Source organism: Prionailurus viverrinus, chromosome B3, assembly GCF_022837055.1.
Source record: "Prionailurus viverrinus isolate Anna chromosome B3, UM_Priviv_1.0, whole genome shotgun sequence".
In the NCBI taxonomy this organism is placed as follows: Eukaryota; Metazoa; Chordata; class Mammalia; order Carnivora; family Felidae; genus Prionailurus; species Prionailurus viverrinus.
Genome location: NC_062566.1, coordinates 94,059,238 through 94,085,583, shown reverse-complemented (window position 1 = coordinate 94,085,583; position 26,346 = coordinate 94,059,238). Strand labels below are relative to the sequence as shown.

General features: G+C 36.6%; 1 protein-coding gene across 1 annotated transcript; it reads left to right on the top strand.

The window, feature by feature from the left end:
• Nucleotides 1–22: 22 nt before the first annotated feature.
• Nucleotides 23–25,328, top strand: SAV1 (salvador family WW domain containing protein 1). The gene is made up of 5 exons (XM_047861729.1): nt 23–526; nt 3,609–4,052; nt 13,764–14,034; nt 17,923–18,066; nt 23,933–25,328. Exons 1-5 carry the CDS (start codon nt 433–435, stop codon nt 24,132–24,134), a joined length of 1,155 nt encoding a protein of 384 aa, XP_047717685.1. The 5' UTR covers nt 23–432; the 3' UTR covers nt 24,135–25,328.
• The last annotated feature ends 1,018 nt before the right edge of the window (nt 25,329–26,346 follow it).

Sequence of the window (26,346 nt, the reverse complement as noted above, 5' to 3'; positions counted from 1 at the left end):
CGGTGGCGGCGCTCGCGCAGCGTCGAGTTTCCCAGAATTCCCAGCGGCCGCGGGGAAAGTTTACGGGACGTAGGCGGTGGCGGCGGCGGCGGCGGCGGTAGCGGTTACTAGGCGGCCGGCGGCGGACCATGGCCCTGGCCGGGCGTTTCTGGCCTCTGCTCACAGAGTTCTAGGGCAGCATCGCGGAGTGGGCAGATATCCGGGAAGGGACTGACAGGCGACTGAGCTGTGGCCGGCGCGCTTAGCGCCCTGAACATGCGGCAGTCCCTGCGGGCGACCCCGGGCTGCGGAGAGGCGGCGGCGGCGGCGGCGGCGGCGGCTCGGGAGGGAAGGAGGCGGCGGCGCCGGCGGAGGTGGCGGCGGGGCCGACCGGCGCCCTGCGCGGAGCCCTAAAGAGGCTGCTTGGCGCGGCCTGGGGCCTCGTCGACAAGGATGCTGTCCCGAAAGAAGACCAAAAACGAAGTGTCCAAGCCCGCCGAGGTGCAGGGCAAGTACGTGAAGAAGGAGACGTCGCCTCTGCTGCGGAGTGAGTGTCGGGCGGGGCGCACCCACACCTGGCCCGAGCGGCTGCGGGGGGCCAGGCGGGGCTTCCGACGCGGCTTCCCGCGGCTTTTCTTCCCTACTGGTCTCTATGAAATACTGTTCTTTAATGTTTTGTGTGCCCAAAGTGGTGGTCATCGTTTAAAAGCCGATACAGTATAAGAAACTTAGGTTAGTCCCTCCCCCGTGGGCCTTCCTAAAAACAACAAACTTTCCTGTCCCCCCATGGCAGAGTGTTGTTTCGTTTTGATTACTGGAAGCAAGAGGTTCTTAAGGAAACACTTAGGTTGCCGATTGCCTGATGCTATGGGGGTGAAAGTGATTAGACTGGGGCATACTTTTTCCTCTTCTAGATACTTCAAGATATGCCTTGTGTTTGCAAACATTTCGGGTGTTACTCGTCCGTGCTGGGAGTTGTGCAAACCCGACTAGAATTCCTTAGCCCTTCTGCTGGATGCAGACATGTGAAGAGGTGACAGTTGACCGTCGCTATTGTAACCGCTCCCAAAGCCTCATCAATCCTAGATCTTAGAGAAGCCAAAATCATGTGTATTTGGGTATATTCGTGAGAATTGCTTCAAATAACACCCTCCCATCCCCCCCCCTCCAAAAAAGGCGAAGTACTGAAATTGATTTCTATCGTATTTTAGGAGAAATTGCCAGGAAGTGTTTTGTTTTGTTTTTTTAATAGTTTGTATTTCTCTCCACCTCCCCATCACTTTTCAATTCAGGTATTTGACTCTCATTTTTCAGCTGAATCTTTTTCATTTTTAATTTTTGCTTGTGTGTTCAGGACATTTGTGAAGTAAGGAACTAATATTTTGATGTTTATACTGCATACTGAGCACTTGTGTAAGTGTACTTTTTGGAAGTTCCTAATAACCTTGTGACTTAACCATTAATTACTTCATACTGTAATTGGGAAAGCTGTTCATAGAGGTTCCTAGTATTTATCCAGGATCACGCAGAGAGGTGTGGAGAGCATTTTTTTTTTTTTAAGTTTAGTTACTTATTTCGAGAGAGAGCGCAAGTCGGGTGGGGGGGTGGGGTGGGAAAGAGAGAGAGAGAGAGAGAGAGAGAGAGAGAGAGAGAGAAAGAAAGAATCCCAAGCAGGCTCCATGCTGACAGCACAGAGCCTGATGTGGGGCTCGAACTCACATAACTGTGAGATCATAATCTGAGCCGAAGTCAAGACAGGACGCTTAACCAACTGAGCCACCAGGCATGGAGCATGTTTTTTAAAAAATAATAACCACATCATCTGCTTTGGAAATTTATTCTTGTATTTGCAGTTCTTTCTTGGTAGAACATCAAAATAGATTAGATGGATGCATCAGTAACCTGAAAAATGATTTTTATTTATTTATTTTTTTAAGTTTATTTAAGTAATCTGTACACCCAATGTGAGTCTGGAAATCATGACCCCACAAATCAAGAGCTGCTTGCTCTTCCTGCTGAGCCAGCTCGGTGCCCATGAAAGTTGATTTTTAAACCTTTTTTTAGCAGTTTATTTTTCAGTTACATATGCTTTTAGGTTTTTGGTGAAATTTATGATAGGTTGCAGTTTGCTGCAAATAAACTTTATTAAACATTACTTGAAATCATGAAATATGTTTGTCATACTTTTTTTTTTTTTTTGACGTTTATTTATTTTAGAGACAGAGCATGAATGGGGGAGGGTCAGAGATAGAGGGAGACACAGAATCTGAAACAGGCTCTGAACTGTCAGCACAGAGCCTGACTCGGGGCTCGAACTCACGGACGGTGAGATCATGACCTGAGCTGAAGTCAGACGCTTAACCGACTGAGCCACCCAGGCACCCCACGTTTGCCATACTTTAAAGCAAATAACAATGTAGTATTTTTTAATTTCATCGAGTTTTGAGCTTGCTTATTTGAATATTGATTTTCTAGAGTTAGCTTCTAAAGCTTAATATTAGTGCTCTCTAATTTGTTTACTTAGCTAATAAAAGTTTCCAAATCTAGTTTTCTTTTTGTTATAAAGTTATTTGCTTTCTAACCTGGCGTGTCTAAGCCATGTAAGTTCTGTATTCAGAAGTACTGTATCCTGAAGGCCATTGTTCTGTTATCTTTTGTTTTGAATTATAATTACTTGTTCTTAAGGGAGCCATAGTTTGAGGCTTGCATTTTTGAACTGATTCAACATTTGTGTGCCTCTTTGAAATGAGATCTTTTTATTTTTTAATTTTCATAGCTAACTTTTTGGCTCTCCAGCTTTTGATTAGTGTACTAATGTACTAGTGCCACGTAATCCAAAAGGAAACCAGGTTAATTAAAGTTTTTTTTTTTTTTTTCTTTTTAAAGGAATTTACCTTTACATGTTTGGGAATGGCATATGTTTTGTTTTTTTCTTGAAATTGTGTTTGCTTGAAAAAGGATTTTTGGGAATTTTGAAAATGAACTGAAATCAACAACAAAAAAATCTTAAATTATACTGGTAATTTTATCTATTTGTTAGATTGTTTCCTATTTTTACACATTTATTAAATATTTTTAATGTTTATTTATTTTTGAGAGAGAGAGAGACAGAGACAGAGTGCGAGTGGAGGATGTGCAGAGAGAGAAGGAGACGCACAACTCAAGGCAAGCTCCAGGCTCTGAGCTGTCAGCACAGAGACTGACTCAGGGCTCGAACTTACAGACTAATGGACCGTGAGATCATGACCTGAGCCAAAGTCGGCCGCCCAACCGAGTGAGCCACCCAGACGCCCCAATTTTTACACATTTATTAATGAGTATTTCATTAACCATAATTAAGCTTACTGACATTTCATCTTGTTTTGTGTGGTGGTATGCAGAATACATTTGATTCTAAGTTTACACATACCCCGTTGATATAAATTACAAGTTCATTTGAGTGGGAAAATATTAATTAGCATTAATTTTTAAATACCCAAGTACTATCTTAAGTCAGAATTTTAAATGATGTGTGTGCTTAAGTCCATTGAAATTTTGCATTTTGGGGTAATAGGTGTAAATGAACAGCTTTTGAAAAGTGTATTTAATTCCTTAATGAAGTGGTCATTTTACTCTTTGTTTTATTGTAGATCTCATGCCTTCATTTATTCGACATGGTCCAACAATTCCAAGACGAACTGATATCTGTTTGCCAGAATCAAGCCCAAATGCCTTTTCAGCTTCTGGTGATGGAATAGTTTCAAGAAACCAGAGTTTTCTTAGAACTCCAATTCAAAGAACACCTCATGAAATAATGAGAAGAGAAAGCAACAGATTATCTGCACCTTCTTATCTTGCCAGGAGTCTAGCAGATGTCCCTAGGGAGTATGGATCTTCTCAGTCATTTTTAACAGAAGTTAATTTTGCTGTTGAAAATGGAGACTCTGGTTCCCGATATTATTATTCAGATAATTATTTTGATGGTCAGAGAAGGCGCCCACTTGGAGATCGTGCACATGAAGACTATAGATATTATGAATACAACCACGATCTCTTCCAAAGAATGCCACAGAATCAGGGGAGGCATGCCTCAGGTAACTTAAAATTACAAATCCTACATTAGATTTATTAACAATTAAAAAGATGCTCTTTTCTGGATTGTTTTGGGAAGCCAACAGACATTCCCAGAAAAATACTTTCCCATTTTGCCAGTTTTGTTAATAATTTGGTAGAATGGGAATGTTAGAGTTTCAAAGAAAGTGGACATGGACTTAAACTTGAGAAAAGAAAGGTGGATAGGAAGAATTGGGCATGGTAAGGGATAGAACCTACATTGTTTCTCTTAACAAAACTGCTTTCATAGTTCAATAATTATTTCCCAGGTGGGTCAGAAAAACTTCTGTCAAATGGTTGGGTGTTAAGCCTGTGTTTTGTTGATCTTTTTGGAATGAACAAACATATTAGCCATACAATTTTTTTTTCAATCTGCTTTCCATGTTTGTTAACTTGGGGATATTTGTACAAGGGGCAGAAGACATAGAAATGCACAATTCTACTTTATTCCTAAAGTACTGGATTACACTAGATAAACTGAAGCAGGAGCTGAAAATTAAACTTTTATCTGATTGTTTTTTTCCTGATAAGTTGTAGGCTTTAAATCTTGACAGTATAAAAATAAATACACAACACATTTACTTTTTAACTCAGGGAACTTCAAACAAGGTGACTTAGAAATATTTTGGAGCATGAGTGTAGAAAACATTTTATACATTTAGTATTAATCATTTATTTATTTTCTCTGACCTTCTTGGTATCTGCCCTCTGTGCCCTGTGGTATCTTACTTGGGAAACAAAACCAACATATGCACAATAATCACAGAATGGTTGTTAGACTTTGCAGTACTAAGTACAATAGGGGAGTCAGAAGAGATGTCAGGGTAGGCTGGAATACTTTTTTTTTTTTGAGAGGGAGAGTTCATATGCCTGTGCATGAGCGGGGGAGGAGCAGAGAGAGTGGGGAACAGAGCATCTGAAGCCAGCTCTGCAGGGACAGCAGAGAGCCCAATGTGGGGCTTGAACTCAAGAACCTGTGAGATTGTGACCTGAGCCAAAGGCAGACGCTTAACCAACTGAGTCACCTATGCACCCCAGGCTGGGATACTTAAAGAATGATTCGTGGAAGAGGTAGGACTTGAACTGCACTTTGAGCTTGGACTTCAGACAGGGGCAGAGGAAGGTCATTTGAGGTGGAAAATTAGGAATAACCTGGTGAAAACAGAGTAGACCTGTAAATCCAAAGAACTGTGTAGTTCTAGTTTAAAGAAAGATGTGAGGCGGAATGCAGATTTGTGGTTCAACAACAGGCTGAAGGATTTAAACATGAGTCAAATAGAAGCCATCGAAGATTTCAAAAGGACAAGTCATTCAAAAACATGTTTTTAATGTTTATTTTTGAGAGAGAGAGAGAGTTGAGCAGAAGAGGGGCAGAGAGATGGAGACACAGAATCTGAAGCAGGCTCCAGGCTCTGAGCTGTCATCAGAGAGCCCAACGCAGAGCTCAAAACCATGAACTATGAGATCATGACGTGAGCCAGAATCGGATACTTAACCGACTGAGCCCCCAGACACCCCCAAAAAACAAGTCATTTTATAAGAGCAGTGTGTAAATATTACTAGTTTTATTCAAGATAGATGGCTAGAGAAAAGATAACTGCAGGTACCAGTGGTATGGGAGAGAAAAGGGCAAATCTGTGATGCTTTTGAAGGAAAAATTGAGAATTATGGTTTTAGGAGAAAGTAAATCACTGAAGTTTTGAAAATTGAGGAATAATGGAGAATAGTTGGTAAAAGCAGCTTATTTTGTGAAAGCTGACTTTGGAATCTCATTGGGACATCGAAGAGGAGAGCTTTCCTAGGCACGTAGAAATTAACATGGTTGAGTGCCTTTTTGATTTTAAGATTTTTTTTTTTTTTTTTTTTAAGTAATCTCTACTCTCAACACGGTGCTTGAACTCACAAGCCTGAGACTGAGTCGCATGCTCCACTGACTGAGCCAGCAAGGCGCCCCTGTGCCTTTTTGTTTTTAAAGAGCATCTAGGTCAAAGGATTAGACAGTTGCATGCTTTGGTGTTTATTTTGGGTATTTCTAATGTTGAGTAATTTTAAATCTCAGGAATAATTTGTTATCCAACCAAAATAGTAAGCTTTTTAAAAAAACTCATTTTTTTTTTTTTTTTAGAGTTAATAGCTGCTTACTGTAGAAAATTTGCAAGAAGTGGAAAAGTAAAGGGAAAGTACTCATCAGGCCGGAGATTCATAGTGTTTCAGTTAATTTCCTTCATCTTTTTTTTTATGGAATTATTTTTTTTTTTCATATTGTTGTGATTGTACTCTGTATAGTTTCATACCCCTGCTTTTTACTTGAATGAGTTTCTTTTTTTTTTTTTCTTTAAAAAAGGTTTTTTTTTTTTTTAACGTTCACTTTTGAGAGACAGAGACATGAGCAGGGTAGAGAGAGGGAGACAGCATCTGAAGCAGGCTTCTGGCTCTGAGCTGTCAGCATAACGGACTGAGCCATGGCAGGCCCCCCTACTTGAATGAGTTTCTTAACATTATACACTATTTATGAGTAGTTTTGGTGACTCCACAATCATCCATAATCTTCCATTTGGTGCACGTTTGGAGATTATTATTTTAAATGTTAATGAGGACCTGACCTCAGCTGCAAGCATTTGGGAAGGGAAGAAGTGGGATACATCTGCATTGATGGGACTTGGCCACAAATGGGATATGAGAGATGAGGGAAAGAGAAAAGTCAGATAGGATTAGCATAGCACTTGGCTGCATAGGAGGTGCTGCAACTACAAATGCTTGACTAAATGAATGAGTCCAGAGATTTCACATCTGGAGTCTTAAGACAGGTTTGGTTAGCTGAGGGGTAGCAGGAATAATAGCTTAAAAGAATCTATTTACCATAAATACTTCACACTCATTTTTCTTATATTTATGTGTATTGGAGACATCACTAATAAAATTCCTAATACTTTTCTGTCTAAATATAAGTATTTAAAATTAATAATGCCAAGTTAAAATACTGTTTTAAAATTTTGATTCACAAAATATCATTGAGGAAATACTGCAAGAACTGAATTTCTACTAATCCTCTCTTAGTGGCAGTCTGACATAGTTTTGGTAAGTTTAAACTTTTTTTAAAGTTTATTTATTTATTTTGAGAGAGAGGAGAGAGAGAATCCCAAGCAGGCTCCACACTGTCAGTGCAGAGCCCGATTCTGGGCTTGAACTCAGAAAACCTCAAGATTATGATCTGAGCCAAAACCAAAAGTCTGACGCTTAACCAACTGAACCACCTAGGTGCCTCTAAAGCATGTCATTTAAACAACAACAAAAAATTTTTTTTAACATTTACTCATTTTTGAGAGCTAGAGACAGTGCAAATAGTGGAGGGGCAGAGGGAGAGGGAGACACAGAATCTGAAGCAGGCTCCAGGCCTTGAGCTGTCAGCACAGAGCCCCATGGGGGGCCCAAACCCATGAACCGTGAGATCATGACCTGAAGTTGGACACTTAACTGACTGAGCCACCAGGTGCCCCAAAAATGTCATTAAAAAAAATTTTTTTTTAATGTTTATTTTTGAGAGGGAGACAGAGCCTGAATGGAGAAGCAGCAGAGAGAGAGAGGAGACACAGAATCTGAAACAGACTCTAGGCTCTGAGCTGTCAGCACAGAGCCTGATATGGGGCTTGAACTCGGGAACAGCAAGATCATGACCTAGGCTGAAGTTGGATGCTTAACCACCAAGCCACCTAGGTGCCCCAAGAATGTCATGAAAAAAATTTTTTTTTGGTGTTTATTTATTTTTGAGAGAGAGAGCATGAGCAGGGAAGGGCAGAAAGAGAGGGAGACACAGAATCCAAAGCAGGCTCCAGGCTCTGAGATAACAGCACTGAGCCCAATGTGGGGCTCGAACCCATGAACCATGAGATTGTGACCTGAGCCAAAGTTGGATGCTCAACTGACTGAGCCACCCAGGCGCCACAAGAATGTCATTTTAAAAAAAGATTTGTGTTTATTAGAGCAGTGATCATATACTTGAGAAATTTCACTTAATAACAGTTTCTATCAGGGCAATAAGATTTAATGCTTTACCTTTTAGGAAAAAAAACCAGTTCTTTGAAGGAGTAAGTGTCAGGGAAGGATTAATAATCAATTATTAACCGAGCAGAAAAGCCTAACAGCTGTGTTTTCCAGAAAGAAAAATAATCTGAATAGAAAAAGTAGCTGGAAGTTTCTTGAATTTATCCTGAAAAGACTTGAAACTTCATTATATTTTCATGATTTATGCTGACAAGAGTTCAAGGAATTTGAATGAATGGAAAGGAGAAAGTTTGTGGGAGGATAAAGATGTGCTATAGACAGATTTATTTCCACAACTTTAAATTTTGATTGTTTTTCTAATGTAGTAAACATTAAAAAGATGTGGAAGAAAATAGTTTTGTAATGACTTAATGAAAGTAGTATATCCTGCCAATTACTTAGACTTTCAGGAAACACCTTATCTCAAGGGTTAACTTTATGTTACTGTATTTGGCAGAAGCCAAAAACAGATTGTATAAGGTCTCAAAGAGGTTTAGGGCCTAGCAAGTTCTCTGTTTAGCTGCGAAATTTGACCTTTAATGTTTTGGCCAATGTACTGGTCAGGCACCCAATCCATGTGCCAAAGGAAGGAATTCTACTGTTAACAGGAAGTCTTTAGTTGGAATACTAATGGCAGACTGAATTCCTTCGTTTTGCATTTAAATAATTTAGTTCTATACAGGTTTAAGTAACAGACTGCTAAAACATTTATTTAGAAAAAGAGCTTGCACACAAGGGAGGGGGGAGGGGTGGGGAGAGGGGGAGACTTTTAAGCAGGCTCCACACTCCCTGCAGAGCCTGACAAAGGGCTCCATCCCATGATCCTGGGATCAAGAGTTGGACGCTCAGTTGACTGAGCCACTCAGGCGCCTCAAAACTTTCATTATTTATTTATGTATTTTAAAATGTTTGTTTTTTAATGTTTATTTTTGAGAGAGAGAGAGAGAGAGTGTGTGTGTGTGTGTGTGTGTGTGTGTGTGTGTGTGTGTGTGTGTGTGAGAGAGAGAGAGAGGGAGGGGCAAAGAGATAGGGAGACACAGAATCCAACACAGGCTCCAGGCTCCAAACTGTCAGCACAGAGCCTGACGTGGGACTCAGACTCACGAAACGTGAGGTCATGATCTGAGCCACGCTTAACTGACTGAGCCACCCAGGTGCCCCAGTGTTCATTGAGAGAGCTCACACGCAAGCGGAAGAGGGACAGAGGATCCCAAGCAGGCTTTGTGCTGACACCAGAGAGCCCGATGCAAGACTTGAACTTATGAACTCAAGTTACCAAAATTGAACTGAAAAGTGTCAGACTTTACAAAAAAACACTGAAGTTAAGTTTACTCCAGGAAATGCATAAATATTTAGTGAACCTAGAATCATCTTTAAGGAGATGTAAATAATCTTTAGGGATACAACTTTATTTGTAATTATTTTGCAGAGGAGGAGAAAAAGTAGTTGGCTTGGTTCAATGCTTACATCTCTTTATCAACATCTTGATTGTAACATGGGCTGTGATGTTTAGTATTTTTTACGCTGAAGCCTGTGGACCTTCCTTAGAGTTCAGATTCCATTTTATTCTCATATCCACTACAAAATTAGCAAACCAGAATTTTTGAGCTTTGTCTATAAGGGCAGATTTCACAGATACCTGCCAGCTGTAAATTCTTTGGCGGCATATCTAATAAATCTTGGTGGAGAGACAAAATATCCTTGTGTTATCCTTTATCCTTATGTATGGGAAATAATGTATTTAGCATATGAGTGTTTTACTTCATATAAATGGAAGGTGTTTATATGAAATGGAAGTTATTTTGAGGATTATGAATGCCACTCATTCTTTTCTGAAACTAATCGAAATAATGGAAAACTAATTTTTTCCTTGTATCAGAAACAAGTTATTTTTCCACTGAGTTCAAACTTGGTAGCTGCCTTTTTCTTGTATTAATGGTAGTCATATTTTTTCTTTGAAGAATTACAGTTGATCTTTTGTGTGACACTTTGTTAGTAATAAATTCGTCATTTGACCATGTACCAACTCTGTGGTTTTGGTAAAATAACTTACTTGAATCTTTGTTTCCTCATCTGTAAATTGGTAGTGATACTACTACCTTAGAGTTATTTTGTGTATGAACTACTTCATTTGGAAAAGGGCAGGGACAGAGGAGACACTAGTAATTGTCAGTGCTCATTCCCTTTGTAAGAGTGTTAATGTGCCCTTGCATGCTTTTTTCAGATTTGGCATGTTTGGTTATTGAAGTTTAAGCATTCTGGCTGAACTTAGAGTGGGGGGTCTCATGTGCTAGAGCTTGATACAGCTTTTTTTCCCTGTCTGCTAGACCTATTTTATTACTAGGAATGTTTTGTTTTAAATCTGTGGTTTTGAGTTATTTTGTACTGTACATTCTTCTCTCAATGGGTTTTATAAAATTATCCCAAATAGTTTGAAAAAAAAAATTAGTGCACATAATACTTTGAGAAAGTATAGGTGGGGTGTGTCATGAAAAGGTTAGGAATCATGGTTTAATATGGCATTGGTAAAGGTGATGAGCCATTTTGGAACTTTGTGGACATCTTGGCTCCCTCATCAAATTGTTGCATTTAGTTGTCATGTTTCCTTAGTGTTCTTTGGTCTATGACAACTGTTTATTCCTTTCTTGTTTTTCACAACTTTGATAGTTGTGAGGAATACTTGTCAGATATTTTGTGGATCATCCTTCAGTTTAGAGTTTGTCTCCTGTTTTTCTCATGATTAGACTGGGATTTTCGTTTTTGGAAAGAATGCCACAAAAGTGGAATATCCTCTTCATGTCAAATATAGGGAGGTGTACATGATATGTATATGACATTACTGGTGATACTGACATTCATACTTGGTTAAGATTTGCCAGGTTTCTCCATTGTAAACAAACATTGCATGTTTGTTCTTCCATTTTTTTGTCTTCATCTTTCTTTCCTGAGCATAGCTTTTATCTTTGTTGTCTTACCATCCTATCTTTGGGGTTCTTGCTTTTCTTTGTGATCTTCCTTCAGAGAGTTGATTGCTTCCTCCTCTTTTTCTTTTAATTAATGGGAGAATATTTAGTTGCATTATTTTCCCCCTCTGCTTTAGGACATTTTTCTGAATGTTCATTTAAATAAATTTGTACCTTTTTGAAGAACTCTTTAATTTTTCTTAAGAATTGATGTTGTACTGGTCTTATTATACATATTGAATAAATTAAGTTTTTCTTTGCCAGTTGTTTGAAATCTCCTCCTATGATTGCTAGAGATGGAAGCATTGTGGAAGGTTGTGGAGGGAAAATGAGAAAATACCAGAGTAGTGTTTTGGGCTAACTAGTTTTTCACAGTGCTCTCTTCTTATCTCTATTTCTTTCTTTACTGTTCTTACTCTATCTCATGTTTTTGGCAGTTATTACATGTATATTGAATCTAAAGGTTATTCCTCTTTGTTTTTTAGTTAAAGTTTTTATCAAGATAATTGTAGATTCATATGCAGTTGTAAGAAATAACTTAGATCCTCTGTACACTTTAGTTTCCCCCATTGCTGAACACTTTGCAAAACTATAGTATAGCTAAGATGTTGACCTCGGTACAATGCATCCATCATGTTCAGATTTCCCTAGTTTTACTTTACTTGAACAACGTGTGTGTGTGTGTGTGTGTGTGTGTGTGTGTGTGTGTAGTGTAGATTGTGTATTTCACCACCATAGTAAAGACACAAGAGTTCTGTCACCACAAGGATCTTTTATGTTTGCCCTTTTATAACCGCACTCACCTCTCTTTCCAACCTTGGCAAATAATCACTATTCTCCATTTCTAAAATTTTATCATTTCAAAAATGTTATATAATTATACAGCATGTAACCTTTTGAGATAGATTGGCATTTTTCACTCAGCAAAATTCCCTAGAGATTGATATAAATTGGTGTATGTATCATAGTTCTTCTTTCTATTGCCAAATAGTATTCTGGGTTATATATGTATCAGAGTTCATTTAACCCATTCACTTATTGAAGAATCTGGGCTGTTTCCAGTTTTTGCCTATTATGAATAAAGCTGCTGTGAACATTTGTATACAGGTTCTTTTATAGGTTACATTTTCAGCATATAAGAACTCTGCCTAATGTAAGGTCACAAAAATTTATCCTCCTTTTTTTTTTTTTTTAAAGGTTTATAGTTTTATGTTTATGCTTAGGTATATGATCCCTCTTAGGTTTATAGAAGGTAGAATGTATAGATTAATTTTTTTGCATATAGATGTCCAATTCTAACACCATTTGTTGAAAAAACTATCCTTTATCAAATTGTCTTTTCATCTTTGTTAAAACCAATTGATAGTGTATGTGTAGGTATATTTTAGGATTCTTTGTTCCATTGATCTGTTTCTCCTTTGCCAATACCATGCTGTTTTAATTCTTAAGTCAGGTAATATGAGGGGAACCTGGCTGTCTCAGTTGGTAGAACATGTGACTCTTGATCTTAGGATCATGAGTTCGAGCCCCACCCTGGGCATAGAGATTACTTTAAAAAAGAAATCAGGTAGCTTGAATCCTCCAACATTGTTCTTTTTTTTTTTTTTTTTTTTTTTTAATTTTTGGCTCTTTGGAGCACCTGGGTGGCTTGTTGGTTAAGTGTCCAACTTCACCTCAGGTCCTGATTTCATGGTTCGTGAGTTTGAGCCCCGGCATTGGGCTTTGTGCTGACAGCTCAGAGCCTGGAACCTACTTCAGATTCTGTGTCTCCCTCTGTCTACCCCTCTCCTGCTCAATTTTGATCTCTGTCTCTCTCTCTCTCTCTCTGAAAAATAAACATTAAAAATAATTAAAACAAAATTTTTTCTTGGCTTCTGTAGTTCTTTTGTCTTTCCATATACATTTTAGAGTCTGCCTATTTCTGTCTGTATCTATAAAACTCCTGCTGGACTTTTGAGTGGAATTATCTTAAAGGTCATTTCAGGAAGAATTGGCATTTTTATGTTGAGTCTTCCAGTCCATTACCATGATAGGTCATCTTTCAGTTCTCTCATCAGTGTTTTGTAGTTTTCAGCATACGGATTCTTCATGTAATTTGTTGTCTATATTTTGTTTTATTAATATGTAAATATTTGATTTTTTGGAGCTATAGTAAGTGGTATAATCTGTTTCCAGTTGTTGCTAGTATACAGATATTTAATTGATTTTTGTATGTTGACCTCATATGATGCTACCTTGATAAATTTACTTAATGGTTCTAGGGCACAGCTAGATTATATTTAAGTAATCATAAACCAGAAACAGTTTTACAAATTTATTTTTGCTGTTTTAGGTGAGATGTCAAATCTTAAATCTTGAATGGGGTGAAATTTTATTTTCCTCACTTTTCCTTTAGCAATATACATACTTAAGTAGCTTTGCTAATAGCTAAATGTTTATATAGCCTGGTGATGGAGGCATCAACCAAAAAAAACCTAATTTCAAAGAGGAAATCTAGTTTCCTCCCTTTTTTGTAATTAAACATTAGTAATACTGGCTATTTTCATGAAAATTTTTATTTATAATTATGAAATCATGGATTTTGGCCAAAGAGTATAAGCAGGATAGTTGATTTTGTAACTGTTTCTCAGATGGTGTATTTTTTAGCTTTGAATAATTGTTCTGTTCTTTTTCTCTCTTTATCCTCAGGAATTGGGAGAGTTGCTGCTACATCTTTAGGAAATTTAACTAACCATGGTTCTGAAGATTTACCTCTTCCTCCTGGCTGGTCTGTGGACTGGACAATGAGAGGGAGAAAATATTATATAGATCACAACACAAATACAACTCATTGGAGCCATCCTCTTGAGCGAGAAGGACTTCCTCCAGGATGGGAGCGAGTTGAGTCATCAGAATTTGGAACCTATTACGTGGATCACACAAATAAGAAGGCTCAATATAGGCATCCTTGTGCTCCTAGGTATAGTTTCACTTCTATTTTTAAGTTTTTTTATTGAGGTTATCTAATGTTAGATTTTGAATTCCTATTTTCGTTAAAGAGAAAGGCATCCTGAAGTTTGATATTTGAAAGATTTATTTTTAAAAGTTTATGACATTTTTCTTAGGACTTAGATTCAGTAATGGTTTCAATAATTAAAAAAAAAATTTTTTTAGGGGCACCTGGCTGGTTCAGTAGAGTGTGCGACTCTTGATATGGGGGTTGTGAGTTTGACCCCCATGTTGGGAGTAGAGATTACTTTCAAATAAAATCTTTAAAGACAAAAAACAAGGGGTGCCTGGGTGGCTCAGCCAGTTAAGTGCCTGACTCTTGATTTCGGCTTAGGTCATGATCTCACAGTTAGTGAGTTCATGCCACGCACCAGGCTCTGCACTGACTGTGTGGAGCCTGCTTGGAATTCTCTCTCTCTCTCTCTCTCTCTCTCTCTCTCTCTCTCTTCTTCTCTCTCTGCCCCTCCCCCAAGCACTCACTCATTCTCTCTCTGTCTCTCAAAATAAGCTTTATATATATAAAAAAAACTTTTTAGACAAATTCAAAAACACGATCATTATTCTTATGATCAGATTTTGCTTTAATATGCCAGTGTTTAGATTGTAGATATCCAGAAATATAAATAAATAAATAAAACATTTATCTATTTATATTTCAATTTCTATAAATAATACAGACCTTCCTCCTAGTGTGTCAAAATATTCTTCTGAATTATAACATCTTACTGTTTTACTCAGTTTCTGACACTTATGTTCTGTTTCTTACTGTTGTGAGGCAAGAAAGTGAAAATTGGAACTGTACAAAACATCCCAGATCTTTTTAATAAATTTAGCCAGTGAGGAGCGCCTGGGTGGCTCAGTCAGTTGAGCATCTGACTCTTGATTTCGGCTCAGTTCATGATCTCACAGTTTGTGGGTTGAAGCCCCATGTCAGGCTTTGCATTGAGAGCACAGAGCCTGCTTGGGATTCTCTCTCTCCCTCTCTCTCTGCCCCTCCCCCACTTGCCCTCTCTCTCTCAAAATAAATAGACATTAAAAATTTTTTTCTAATAAAAATAAACAAATGTAGCCAGTGATCGTTTGGGCTTATCCTGTAGATCTCATTTATGGTCAGATTTCTAGTCCTGTGACTACTGTAGCCAGCTGTCACATGTGGCTCTTGAGCATTTGAAATGTAATTAATCCAAATTGAGGTATATTGTCTGTAAATGTAAGATACACACTGGATTTCAAAGTACATAAAAAGCTAGTATTAGTTTAGTAATGAAATTGAAAATATTTCCTGTTAACTCTCTCTGAACCATAAGATTTAAAATGGGTAGAATATCGTCAGCATATTGATAGATGTTCCTTAATATCTAGCATAACGCAGATCTTTGGTGATAACAAACGTTGGCATTTTTTAGAACCATTAAAATTGTTGTGAAAATAGATTTTAATATCACCTAAAATAAGCTTTATCATTATTGTGTTATTTTAATCATTTTACATATTTGGATTTATTAATTCAACTTTGAAAAGTTTTTTTCCCCAGTGATTCCATTTAGTGACATTCAATCATTGTTTATTGAACAAATGAAATTGTCATCCTTTCAAAAGAGCCAGGCTGGCCACTCTGCCTATTTTGGGCTCTGGTCCCTTCACCTGCTCTCTATACCATTTCAGGCAAGCTGCTGCCTTCCCTGGACTCCATTTTCAGGCCTATGTCATGGGGGTAATTTTGAGTCTCCCGCTTCTACCTGATCACAATTCCCACCCAAGAGCAGGGATGAGTTCCACTTATTCCTGCCGTGTCCCAGCGTCCAACACAGAGACAGGCACATAGTAGGAGCACAGTGATGTTTGTTGATGAATAATGATGGGAAATGCAAAAACAAACAAATAAAACCCAAAAACCAAATGTGATGACAGATTGCTATCACCTGGTGGCAGAAGACTTTGTGGTCCTGACAACCAGATTTGGGAGTATATTGAGCTGTTGTTTTTTTTTTTAAGTTTATTTATTTTGAGAGAGAACAAGGGCACATGCATGTGCAAGAGCACAAGTGGGGGAGGGGCAGAGAGAGAATCCTAAGCAGGCTTTGTGCTGAGGCTCACGTGGGCTCCATCTCACGACTTTGAGATCATGACCTGAACCAAAATCAAGAGTCGGATGCTTAACCTACCAAGCCACCTTGAGCTGAATTTTCTGTTTGTCATCAGTAACTTTTACTATGGAATTGTTAATTTACAAAGTATTTTCACAATTTGCTTGTCTTAGCAACTCTGTAGACATTAAACAGGAGAGAATAAACACCTTTCTTAAGCTCACATAGATAATATTAATAGCTGTTTATCTCTGTTATGCTAATCTATATACAAAACTCTTGATTTACATTAGCTCATTTACTGTTGAGAACAATCATCTTTGGTATGAATTTATTCCAAATTTACAAGTAAGGAGGCTGAAAGTTAGAGAAGTGAAGCAGTTCGGCCTACATTCATATAACTTGTAAGGTGCCCAAGCTGAGGTTAAAACCCTCCAGGATATGGGGCGCCTGGGTGGCGCAGTCGGTTAAGCGTCCGACTTCAGCCAGGTCACGATCTCGCGGTCCGTGAGTTCGAGCCCCGCGTCAGGCTCTGGGCTGATGACTCAGAGCCTGGAGCCTGTTTCTGATTCTGTGTCTCCCTCTCTCTCTGCCCCTCCCCTGTTCATGCTCTGTCTCTCTCTGTCCCAAAAATAAATAAATGTTGAAAAAAAAAATTTAAAAAAAAAACCCTCCAGGATATTTGACTGCAGAGCTGCAGTTCTTTTCCACCTCCCAGTTGCACTATCAAGGGATATTTTACTTTGTACTTACTTAGAAAGAGGAGATAAGGATAAAACACAATACCATTTGGATATTGATCTTTTTTTTTTTTTTAATTCAAGTTAACATACAGTGTAGTATTGGTTTCAGGAGTAGAACTCAGTGGATATTGATCTTTAAATTGTTAATCACAGTCTAACATTTATTTTAATCCTAGTTTAGTATTGTAGTGACCTTTTCTGGTATACACATAAATATTGATGTTTGGGGCAGGCTCTTCTGGTTTTGTCTCCAATTCTGAAATAGATCATTTTGACCTCCCAGATGTCTGTCTTTAGCCTTCAGGTGGTTCAGTATTTTTCCTTACCATTTTCCCATATAACAGTTCTCTCCCCACTTTGCTGTTCTCTCTGTCCAACCCGTTAGGCCATTAGAACTAATTAAAAGCATGGTCTTTTTTTTTTTTTTTTTTTAAGTCTCTGTGATTTAAAATGAGTTCTAATCAATTCTAACTTTGGTAAGTTGATAAATGCAGAAAGGAAATACTACAGTTAATGTGGATATTTCAAGCCCAGTCCTCACTCTTACAGTACTACATATTCCAGACCTTCTTTTCAGCCTGAAGGAGGAAGAACATATCCATTCTCATTTTGAGAGAAACTACCAACCTTTCCAATATAAATGTATAACTAGTTACTAGTTATTACTGAAAATTATAATTCTAATTTTAAGTTTCTGTTATGAAGGTTATAATTTATCTCCAGATTTTTTATGGCCTCCTTTGACATTCCTTGAAAAGACTAAATACTAGACAGAAGAAATTTCTTAAACATATGTAAAGATTTAGTTTAGATTTCAGTCTATCACTAATGACCTGTTATTTTCTTGGAGAAGGTGGATTTTACTCCTGGTATAGTAAAAAACAAAAGGCACATCTCTGTTTTTTTATATGGTAGAAGGAGTTCAGTTTAGGCAAGAGGCACATTGAAAAACATCAAATAATATTCTTTATAATTTCTTGTTTAGATTTAGAGCCTTTATCCTGATGAATGTTGATTCTTTTTTCTTAGTGTACCTCGGTATGATCAGCCCCCTCCTGTCACATATCAACCACAGCAAACTGAAAGAAATCAGTCCCTGCTGGTACCTGCAAATCCGTACCATACTGCAGAAATTCCTGACTGGCTTCAGGTATATGCTCGAGCTCCTGTGAAGTAAGTGAATTTATAGCACAGAGTTTTATTGAGGGGTGAGCGGTAGCACCTTTTTTTTTTCTCTTAATAATATTGGGCTTTTAACTAATATTTTACTTGAGGAACAGCTATCACAGGTTATAAAGTTTAAAGATTATTTGCTACAAATACAAGTTCTGCAGACATTTATTAAATCTTTCTTTGTTCGCAGACCTGGGCTATATTAGGGATACAGTGAGGAGCTTACATTCTCATAGCAGGTAGATTAACTTGTATATAAGTGATACATACCTTGTGATAAAAGTAAGGACCCAGGTAAGTCCTGGGTACAAGGAAGAAACAGCAGGATACAAGGGTGTTGAGGAAATAATATATATAGTGGCTGTAAGTTCTGATACGAGATTATTTGAGTTTACTGATACTTTTTAGCTGTGTAACCCTGTGCCAGAGTACTTAACTTAGTTTTATCTTCTGTAAATTGAGGATAGTAATAGTACGTATTCTTAAGGTTATTAAGATTTCAATAAAATAGTGCATCTAAAGTATTTTTTATGAACAGTACCTTGTACATTGAGAGCTTAGTAAAGATGATGATGATGATGATGATGATGCTGATGATGACTGGGGGCAGAGGTATAGAAGAGTGGTCAAGATTGGTCAGGAAGGAAACTAAGTCTGATTTCTGGCTCCATCACCTACTTACTGAATGACCTTGGACAAGTTCCTGAACTTAGAATTAAGTTTTTTTCTTCTACTGAACTGTGGGGGATAAATGATCACATTTTTTTTTTTTTTAATTCATAAATGATCACACATTTTAAAGCACATGGCATGGTGGCTGCCTTGTGTAAGCACTTAGTATGGTTTCTTACTATGGATTGGAGTTAGTAAAGCTGCACTGAAGAAGAAAACGCTAGGTGGGCCAGTTTTTAAAGATGTCTGTGAATTTGCCAGGCTTAAAGAGCCTTTCTCGTCTGGGAAAATACAAGTAGGTACTAGGTCAGTAACCCAATGTGATAAGATTAGTAACATTGGTATATACAAAGTGCTATGATTTCAGAAAAGGGGGTGTTTGAAAATAAATAGTTATTAATTATCCAGTGCTTCCCATGTATCTTAGGGTGCTAGTTTTTATGTATGTTATCTCATATAATCTTTCTAAAACCATTTTACAGGTTAAAAAATATTTAAAAATGGAGGCTTTATCGCTTCTAAGGTCATACAACTATTAAGTGGTAGATTTCAGACTTTTATCTCTAGTTACAAAGATCATGCTCTTAATTTTTGTGATTAATAATGCTCTGATTTAATAAATTATTACATACTGAGCAGCTAATAAATTCTTGTTACTTGTCTAGGCATTTCACACGTAATAATTGCATGTACTTTTAACAACTCTGTTAAGGTAACATTTAGTTACTTGTTTTTGTAGTCTTATTCTTTATTTCTTTTTTGTATTTCAGAAACCAAAATTATCAGTATAAAATAGCCCAAAGAAGAGTTTTAGAGAGTATAAGATGATTGGGCAGTGAATTTGGGGAAAAAAAATTAAATCTTTGAGATTCAAGTGAAAGGAATGTAAAACCTTTCATATATATTTTTTGAAATAGTAACTTTTAACCATACTTTTGAAGGATGATCATTGAAATAAAATTTGCAGGGGGTTAAGCCAACTCTGATCTAAATTTTTGCCATGTTACTCTGTGTTTACCAACCGTGTGTGCATCTGCATTCAATCATGCATATGTGTATGCCTTTAGCCTAGAGATTTTAGAAGTTATTTTTCTTGCTTAGAGCTGTTTGTTTTTATTATCTTCTTTTCAGGCTTTTCATTTGAATAATTGATAGGTTACCTCAAGGATCTCATAATTATTTGATCATGATTCTGCTCATTTAGACCACATTAACATTCTAATAAAGTTATTGGCCTTTTATTATGAACTATTAATTTTTGGCCAACATAAACATTCTTCTCAGTATGTAAATTCATGGGTGTTAATCTGTGGTCTGATATGGAGACAAAACAATCTTGGAGGGTCTTTTTTTCCCCCTAAGTCAAATTTAAGCCTTGATAACGTAATTTTTTAAAAGGTTTTAATTATAGATATTATTTTGCAAGATATAAACAATACTTTTCAAAAGTTTGGTTTTAGGTTATTTGAAATTAGGTACCTAATTATCCATAGATGTTTAGCTTGGTTTGGTGCCTGTGCTGACCTGCTGAAGCCTCTTTATCTGATTGTATCTATACAGTATAGGAATGGAATAAGGAATAATAGCAGATGGACTTTTTATCCCTTTTTCCCTCTTTTTTCACTCTTGGTACCAGTTGACCTATCACTGTGTACAGCCTTTGTTCATATGCTAATATTATGTCCTACAGAATATGCATATTATATGTTCCTTAAGTCTGGAAGAATATGTGCCTGTTAAATTTTGTTCTTTCTGGGAGTTGATAAGATTGAGGAGGGTTATTCTTCCTACTTTATGTTAGTTCTACTTTATAATCATCATTAGGAATAACAAAAAAAGCTCTCCTTTTGGAAGAAAAAGATAGTACGTAAGTGAAATTCCTTGCTTCTTATGAAAAGAAACAGACTCCCAGAGATCATAGCCCTTTCAACTCTGGTTCTGTGAGCTAGCTATAAAACTTTACGAAATGAACAACTTAGTTTTTTTTTTTTTTCCCAAATAGGTCAGAACTCTCAGAATAGGCCAGACTGAAACAAGAGAGCAAGTACTTCTTTATGGCTTAAAAACTTAAGAGTGTTAGGAACCTGTTACTTTTTAGTTGGTCCAAAATTTTTGTCTCTAAAAAGAATGGAAATAGTTGATATTGTTCTATCAACAAAGGATGAGCTGTTCTCTATGAAGTAGATAATGGAGAATCATTTACTTATCAAAGGAGAGGTTTTAGCCAAAAAGCTACCATCTTTTCTCCTTTTGTTAACAACAGTTGCCAATCTGATTTCCAGAAATTTAAAAATTCTGTCTCTAGCAGTAATTTACCAAAACAATTTTGCATATACTTCCAGAATTTGACTTAGATTGTTCCAAATTTTTATTGATGAATTTTAGTGAAGTTGTATTTTTTTTTTTTAATGTTTTTACTTATTTTTGAGAGACACAGAGACAGAGCGTGAGTGGGGGAAGGCAGAGAGAGACAGAGACACAGAATCCTAAGCAGGCTCCGTGTTCCGAGCTGTCAGCACAGAGCCCGATATGGGGCTCAAACTCACAAACTGAGATCGTGACCTGAGCTGAAGTCGGATGCCTAACCAACTGAGCCATCCAGGCACCCCAGTGAAGTTGTATTTCTGAGGCTACTCAGAAGTCTGTAATGCATCATATAGCTGTAATCAAGCTGAACTCTAGAATAAGTTATAAGGTTTAATATATAACAGGAAAAAGCCATCAGGAGCATATTTACTTTCCATTGTTCCTCATACACACGTACCCCAACACCAGTCCGAGCATCACCTTCGCATGGACTGTATTTTATTCCTTACAGCTTGGCGGTCCTGCAGTGTTGTCTTGCCCCAGCTCTGGGTGTGGGTAGAAAGGAAGAATGTTACAGGCAGGGCAGGCACAATGAAGGGATATAGGCTGCATGTCCCTGGAGCTGGAAGTAGTAGGACTTTTGGCTCCTTAAAGACAGCATTCCCTGGAGTATGAACACAATTTTTTGGTAGGATGACAGCAATTGATATTTGCATGTGTGAGTTATTTATAAGAAATTACTTGAATAGAATACTGCCCTAGGAAAAACAGCAAAAAGAGAAACTAAGTATAGGCTACTGAAGTAGTTTACAGCCTATTTTCTGAATGATTTACCTATATATTATATAAGTGACTAAAAATTAAGCCTAGGGAATCAGATAATTTGGCTAGTTAAGAAGCAAAGAATGGAAAATATTTACTTCTCCTAAAAAACAAAACAAAACAGGCATATTGGGAAGTTTTATATGAGAAGGGAAGTAACGCCATAGAAATAGCAAGGGGGCAAGACTTTGGACTGGGAATTGGCAAATTGCATACTTTTCTCATCTCTGCTCTTCTGGAGTGCTTTTTCTTCTTCCCAATGGATTTTCTGTAATTATTCTGATTTTGTTGTTTCTACCCTTAATCCTGTTTTTGATGCTAAATGCGGTGATTGGGAAGTCAGAAAATTGTGTGAAGCTATTTTTTTTTCCTTTTTTCAAAATTTGAATGCTTCTAGAGTGATAGTCCTATCTTAAAACAAGTGTGATACTTACTAATTTATCCTCTCCCTTCTTTTTCCTTGCTAGAAAGTACACAGATGATAAATGAGCTTTAATGTTATTATAGTTCCAACTGTCGTCATCAATTTAAGCATCTTGAATCAATAGACATTGCTGCAATGTCCTTTAGCTATGGAATTCTGACCTGAAGCGTTTTGTTGTGTTTTTTTTTGCTAGGAATCATGAATTTGTCCCAAACAAATAAGATCTTAAGCTACATGCATGGCAGAGGTTCTAGGAAATACCTTGTAACTGTTATTTCATAGAGGCTCATTGAGTATTTCTTATAGTATCTCTCTTATTTATATTGGAGTTTCCCACTAAAGAGAATATAAAGCTTTCTACCAAGTATACCTGTTAGATTTGCAGCACTCAAGTAATTAAATGGGTAAATTTAGGATCCCACAAGATATATTTACCTTGTGGTTCTGCATATTGTGCTCCTGGGGTTCATGGTACATGTACCCAAATTGTACAGAAATATGTCAGTGTGGCTCATATTGACTGCTCATTATTTGTTTACGGTTTCCCTTTTTAAAAACCCTTTTTAAAAATATATTAGATGATACTTTTGGAATAAGATGGTAAGTGAATTACCAAAGAATCATTGGGTAGGAAATGTAACTATTAATAATAAATTTACTAGAATTTACAATCAAAGCTTCCTATTGTATCTGTTGTGCAATATGATTTGAGAAGAACTTCAAGTTCTTTGTCTAAACTTAACATTAAAAACTATTACTCTCTGCCTTTCTGATTTTTTAGTCACTGAACAATCTTGCCAGAGAGATATACCCTCTTTAGGTTTCAGTTTTTTCATCTGTAAAATGGGGAAATTGGGAGTTAGAGTAATGGCTTCAGGTCTTTCAATATAGAGTGTAAATTACTCCTGTTTATTACTTACTACTTCCCTCTCAGTATGGGACCAACTTACCATTGAAGGACTAAAAAGCCTTCTAAGATATATGTAAATACAATCTTACATGAGTCCTTCTCCACACACTTCTACAGTATACTTACTCTCATTTTGAAAATAACTTATTCTTCCCTTTCTGATTGAGTTTTTCTGTTTTAATAGTGTATACTCACCTCAGTAAAAAAGCCCACAAATGATGGTTCCTTTTCATTCTCCTTTTAGTTCCTTGTTTACTGTAGTGATAGCATTCTTCAGAAAGCTCTATCAACACTAATGACACAGTGACTTTGCCCAGTTTTGTATATTATTTTCAGGCATAATGTGGTCTACAGCATTCTTAAGTCCTGATAATTAACTTTAGACGAACTTACGAACAGCAATAGCATGTGTGTTTTTCTGAAATTACAGAACCACAGTGGTCTGAAATCTGTGTTAATTGTTGTCTAATGTTACCATTAGAATAATTGATAAAGATTAAAGAAATGGGTATTTTTTAACTTAAATTGAAACGAAGTAGTATCAGCAGCTTTCTCCTCTCCCTAAAAAGATAGTCTGTTTAAATAAGTTAACAACTCAGTTATTTTTAATTAAAGCTTATGGTTTGTTAGATATAATAAAGTTGATCTTTATAAAAATAGATTATTTTGTTGCTGTCAATACCTGTTTCTGTATGTGTTGTGAACATATGCATGATTATGTTTTAAAACAGATATGACCACATTCTCAAGTGGGAACTCTTCCAACTGGCTGACCTGGATACATACCAGGGAATGCTAAAGTTGCTTTTCATGAAAGAACTGGAACAGATTGTTAAAATGTATGAAGCCTACAGACAGGCTCTGCTCACAGAGTTGGAAAGCCGCAAGCAGAGACAGCAGTGGTATGCCCAGCAGCATGGCAAGAATTTTTAAGTTAAATTTTTTTTAAATAAAATTTAGGTTTTTGTAAGGGCTTTAAAATATTTTCACAGATAAAAAACTGCAAACAAGTACTTTGGTTAATAAAGGCAACTTTTTTGGAAATGATAAAATTCTAATTTTACATGTATTTTGTTATTAAAAATATTATTTTATTGAGCAAAAAAATGTTTATCATTTAAAAGCCAACACAGCAAACACTTCTAAAACGCTATATATTAGAAACTGCTTTGAATATTCTCAGTGGAGACAACTGCAGCAAGAAATGTGATTATAAACAGAGAGTAAATAGGAAATGATCACTTGGTAAACTCATACAGCAGCAGTACATTTCTTTAAAAAACAACCTATGCAGTATTTGAAAACAGATGTGTACTGCTTTAATGTGGAATATTGTCTGAAATCAGATGGTTTAAATATTATTATTGCATAGTTTAAAATGCAAAATAGGATTTGGGACCTTAATTGTGATATATTTCTATATATAATGCATAGGGTTCACCTCCTCCCAAAATGGAAAGAAAGAACCCTTTTAAAACAATGGTAAGAATGTATTTTTTGGTATGAGAGGGTAAAAGGCCTGTAATCTTTTAGTAATAAATTTAGGCATAAGGCCTTAGCCTGTATGGGAAAGGTGTATACCGCACTCAGAGTTGCTATCATTTCCTTACTTTTGACCAGGGCCCTTGGAGCATTTAGGAGCATGGCTCTGATGAGACAGTGCAGGGTTCTGGACAGCATATAGCACACTGCCATCTCAACAGACTGGGTTGAGCTGCCAAAAGTGACAATCAGGGACTCGTCAAGAAATCTTGGTCATTAAATTGATTTCACGTATCTTCTAAGAGTTTGTCACAGAACTTTAAGAGCACCATTTCCCTCCCAGGTTTTTTTCCTTTTAATACTTACTAAGATATTGTTCATAATTAGTGCAGTACATTTGACTACAGATAAATTTATGGCACTTTTAGCCTATAAATCTCTAGAATTCTGTGAATTTCAACATTAGTTGAAGTAGCTCTTCAGTTATATTTACCTGTGTTGTAAATATGTAAATATATGTTTAGGTAATCTTCCAAAATAGAGCACTCCCAGTTACCAGTGAGTTTGAATTGATAAAATGTTGAAAATGTTAAATGTTTGATTTTATATAACAAGCTTATTAAATATATTTTTGTGGAAATTAAATGTGTCATGTTTGAATCCATGTCTTTTACATAGAGCTGCAAATACTTGATTTTTCCATTCAGAAGGCCCAAAGGCAAAGGAAGCGGTATAATGAAAGGGACATTGAAAAAGGAAAATATGTAGTGGGATGTTAGCAGTTGGGAAAGTTATCTTTCAGAACATGTAATCAAACTTTTCAAATATCTTATGAACACTCACACAGTCTTCTATCTTCATTATTCTTTCCTGTTACTACTTACTTTGTCTGACTATTTAATTAATTAAACTTAACCATTTCTAAGAAAGTTAGAAATTACTGTTTTAGCGCTCCCAGATTATAGAATCGCTGGTTTAAAAGAACTGAAAGTTACCTTAAAAGGGATTAGTGGATTAAAGTGGAAATGTGTGTTTGCGATGGTGTCAACACTGAAGAAAAATGCATTTTAATTTTTAAAAGAGAGCTAAACTTCTATCATTCTATATTAATACCTCCCAAACATTTCCAAATTCAGTAAGCATTTGTTTTTAATCTTAGGAACCAGAGTAAACTTTAATAATAGTTCACATGTTAAAAGAATAAACCTATGAAGAATACATTTCTTTGTGTACCAAATGAAAAAAATATACAATGCAGTGAAACTCAAGTACATATACAAAGTGATTTTTTTGTGCATTTTGATCCAGAAGTTTATATTCTATGTTAAATCATAATATAAAAGAAGCAGTATTTAGTTATTGATAAAGCAACTGAAAAGCTCTCTGAAATGTCTTTAAAAATAAAAGCTCATGGTATATAGAAGATGACATAGATTGAATCAAGCCTGCTGAGTTATGAGCCTGCTGAGTTATGATGCTATGATTAAATGGATGACTATGGGAAATAAGTTTTAAATTCTTCTGTGGAAATTAAATGAGCATATCCAAACATGGAGTAATATTACTACATGGTTTAATTATAACCCAGTAGTAGAATTTAGTAAATTCAAGCAGAACACATGTACTGTCATCATAAATAGACAAATACTTGAAATTATAACAG

Excerpts from the sequence above, each read along its gene's own strand:
- SAV1 (XM_047861729.1), top strand. The coding sequence starts at position 433 with ATGCTGTCCCGAAAGAAGACCAAAAACGAAGTGTCCAAGCCCGCCGAG. Across the intron at positions 14,035-17,922 it reads AGGCATCCTTGTGCTCCTAG|TGTACCTCGGTATGATCAGC; the intron begins GTATAGTTTCAC and ends CTTTTTTCTTAG. Across the intron at positions 18,067-23,932 it reads TATGCTCGAGCTCCTGTGAA|ATATGACCACATTCTCAAGT; the intron begins GTAAGTGAATTT and ends GTTTTAAAACAG.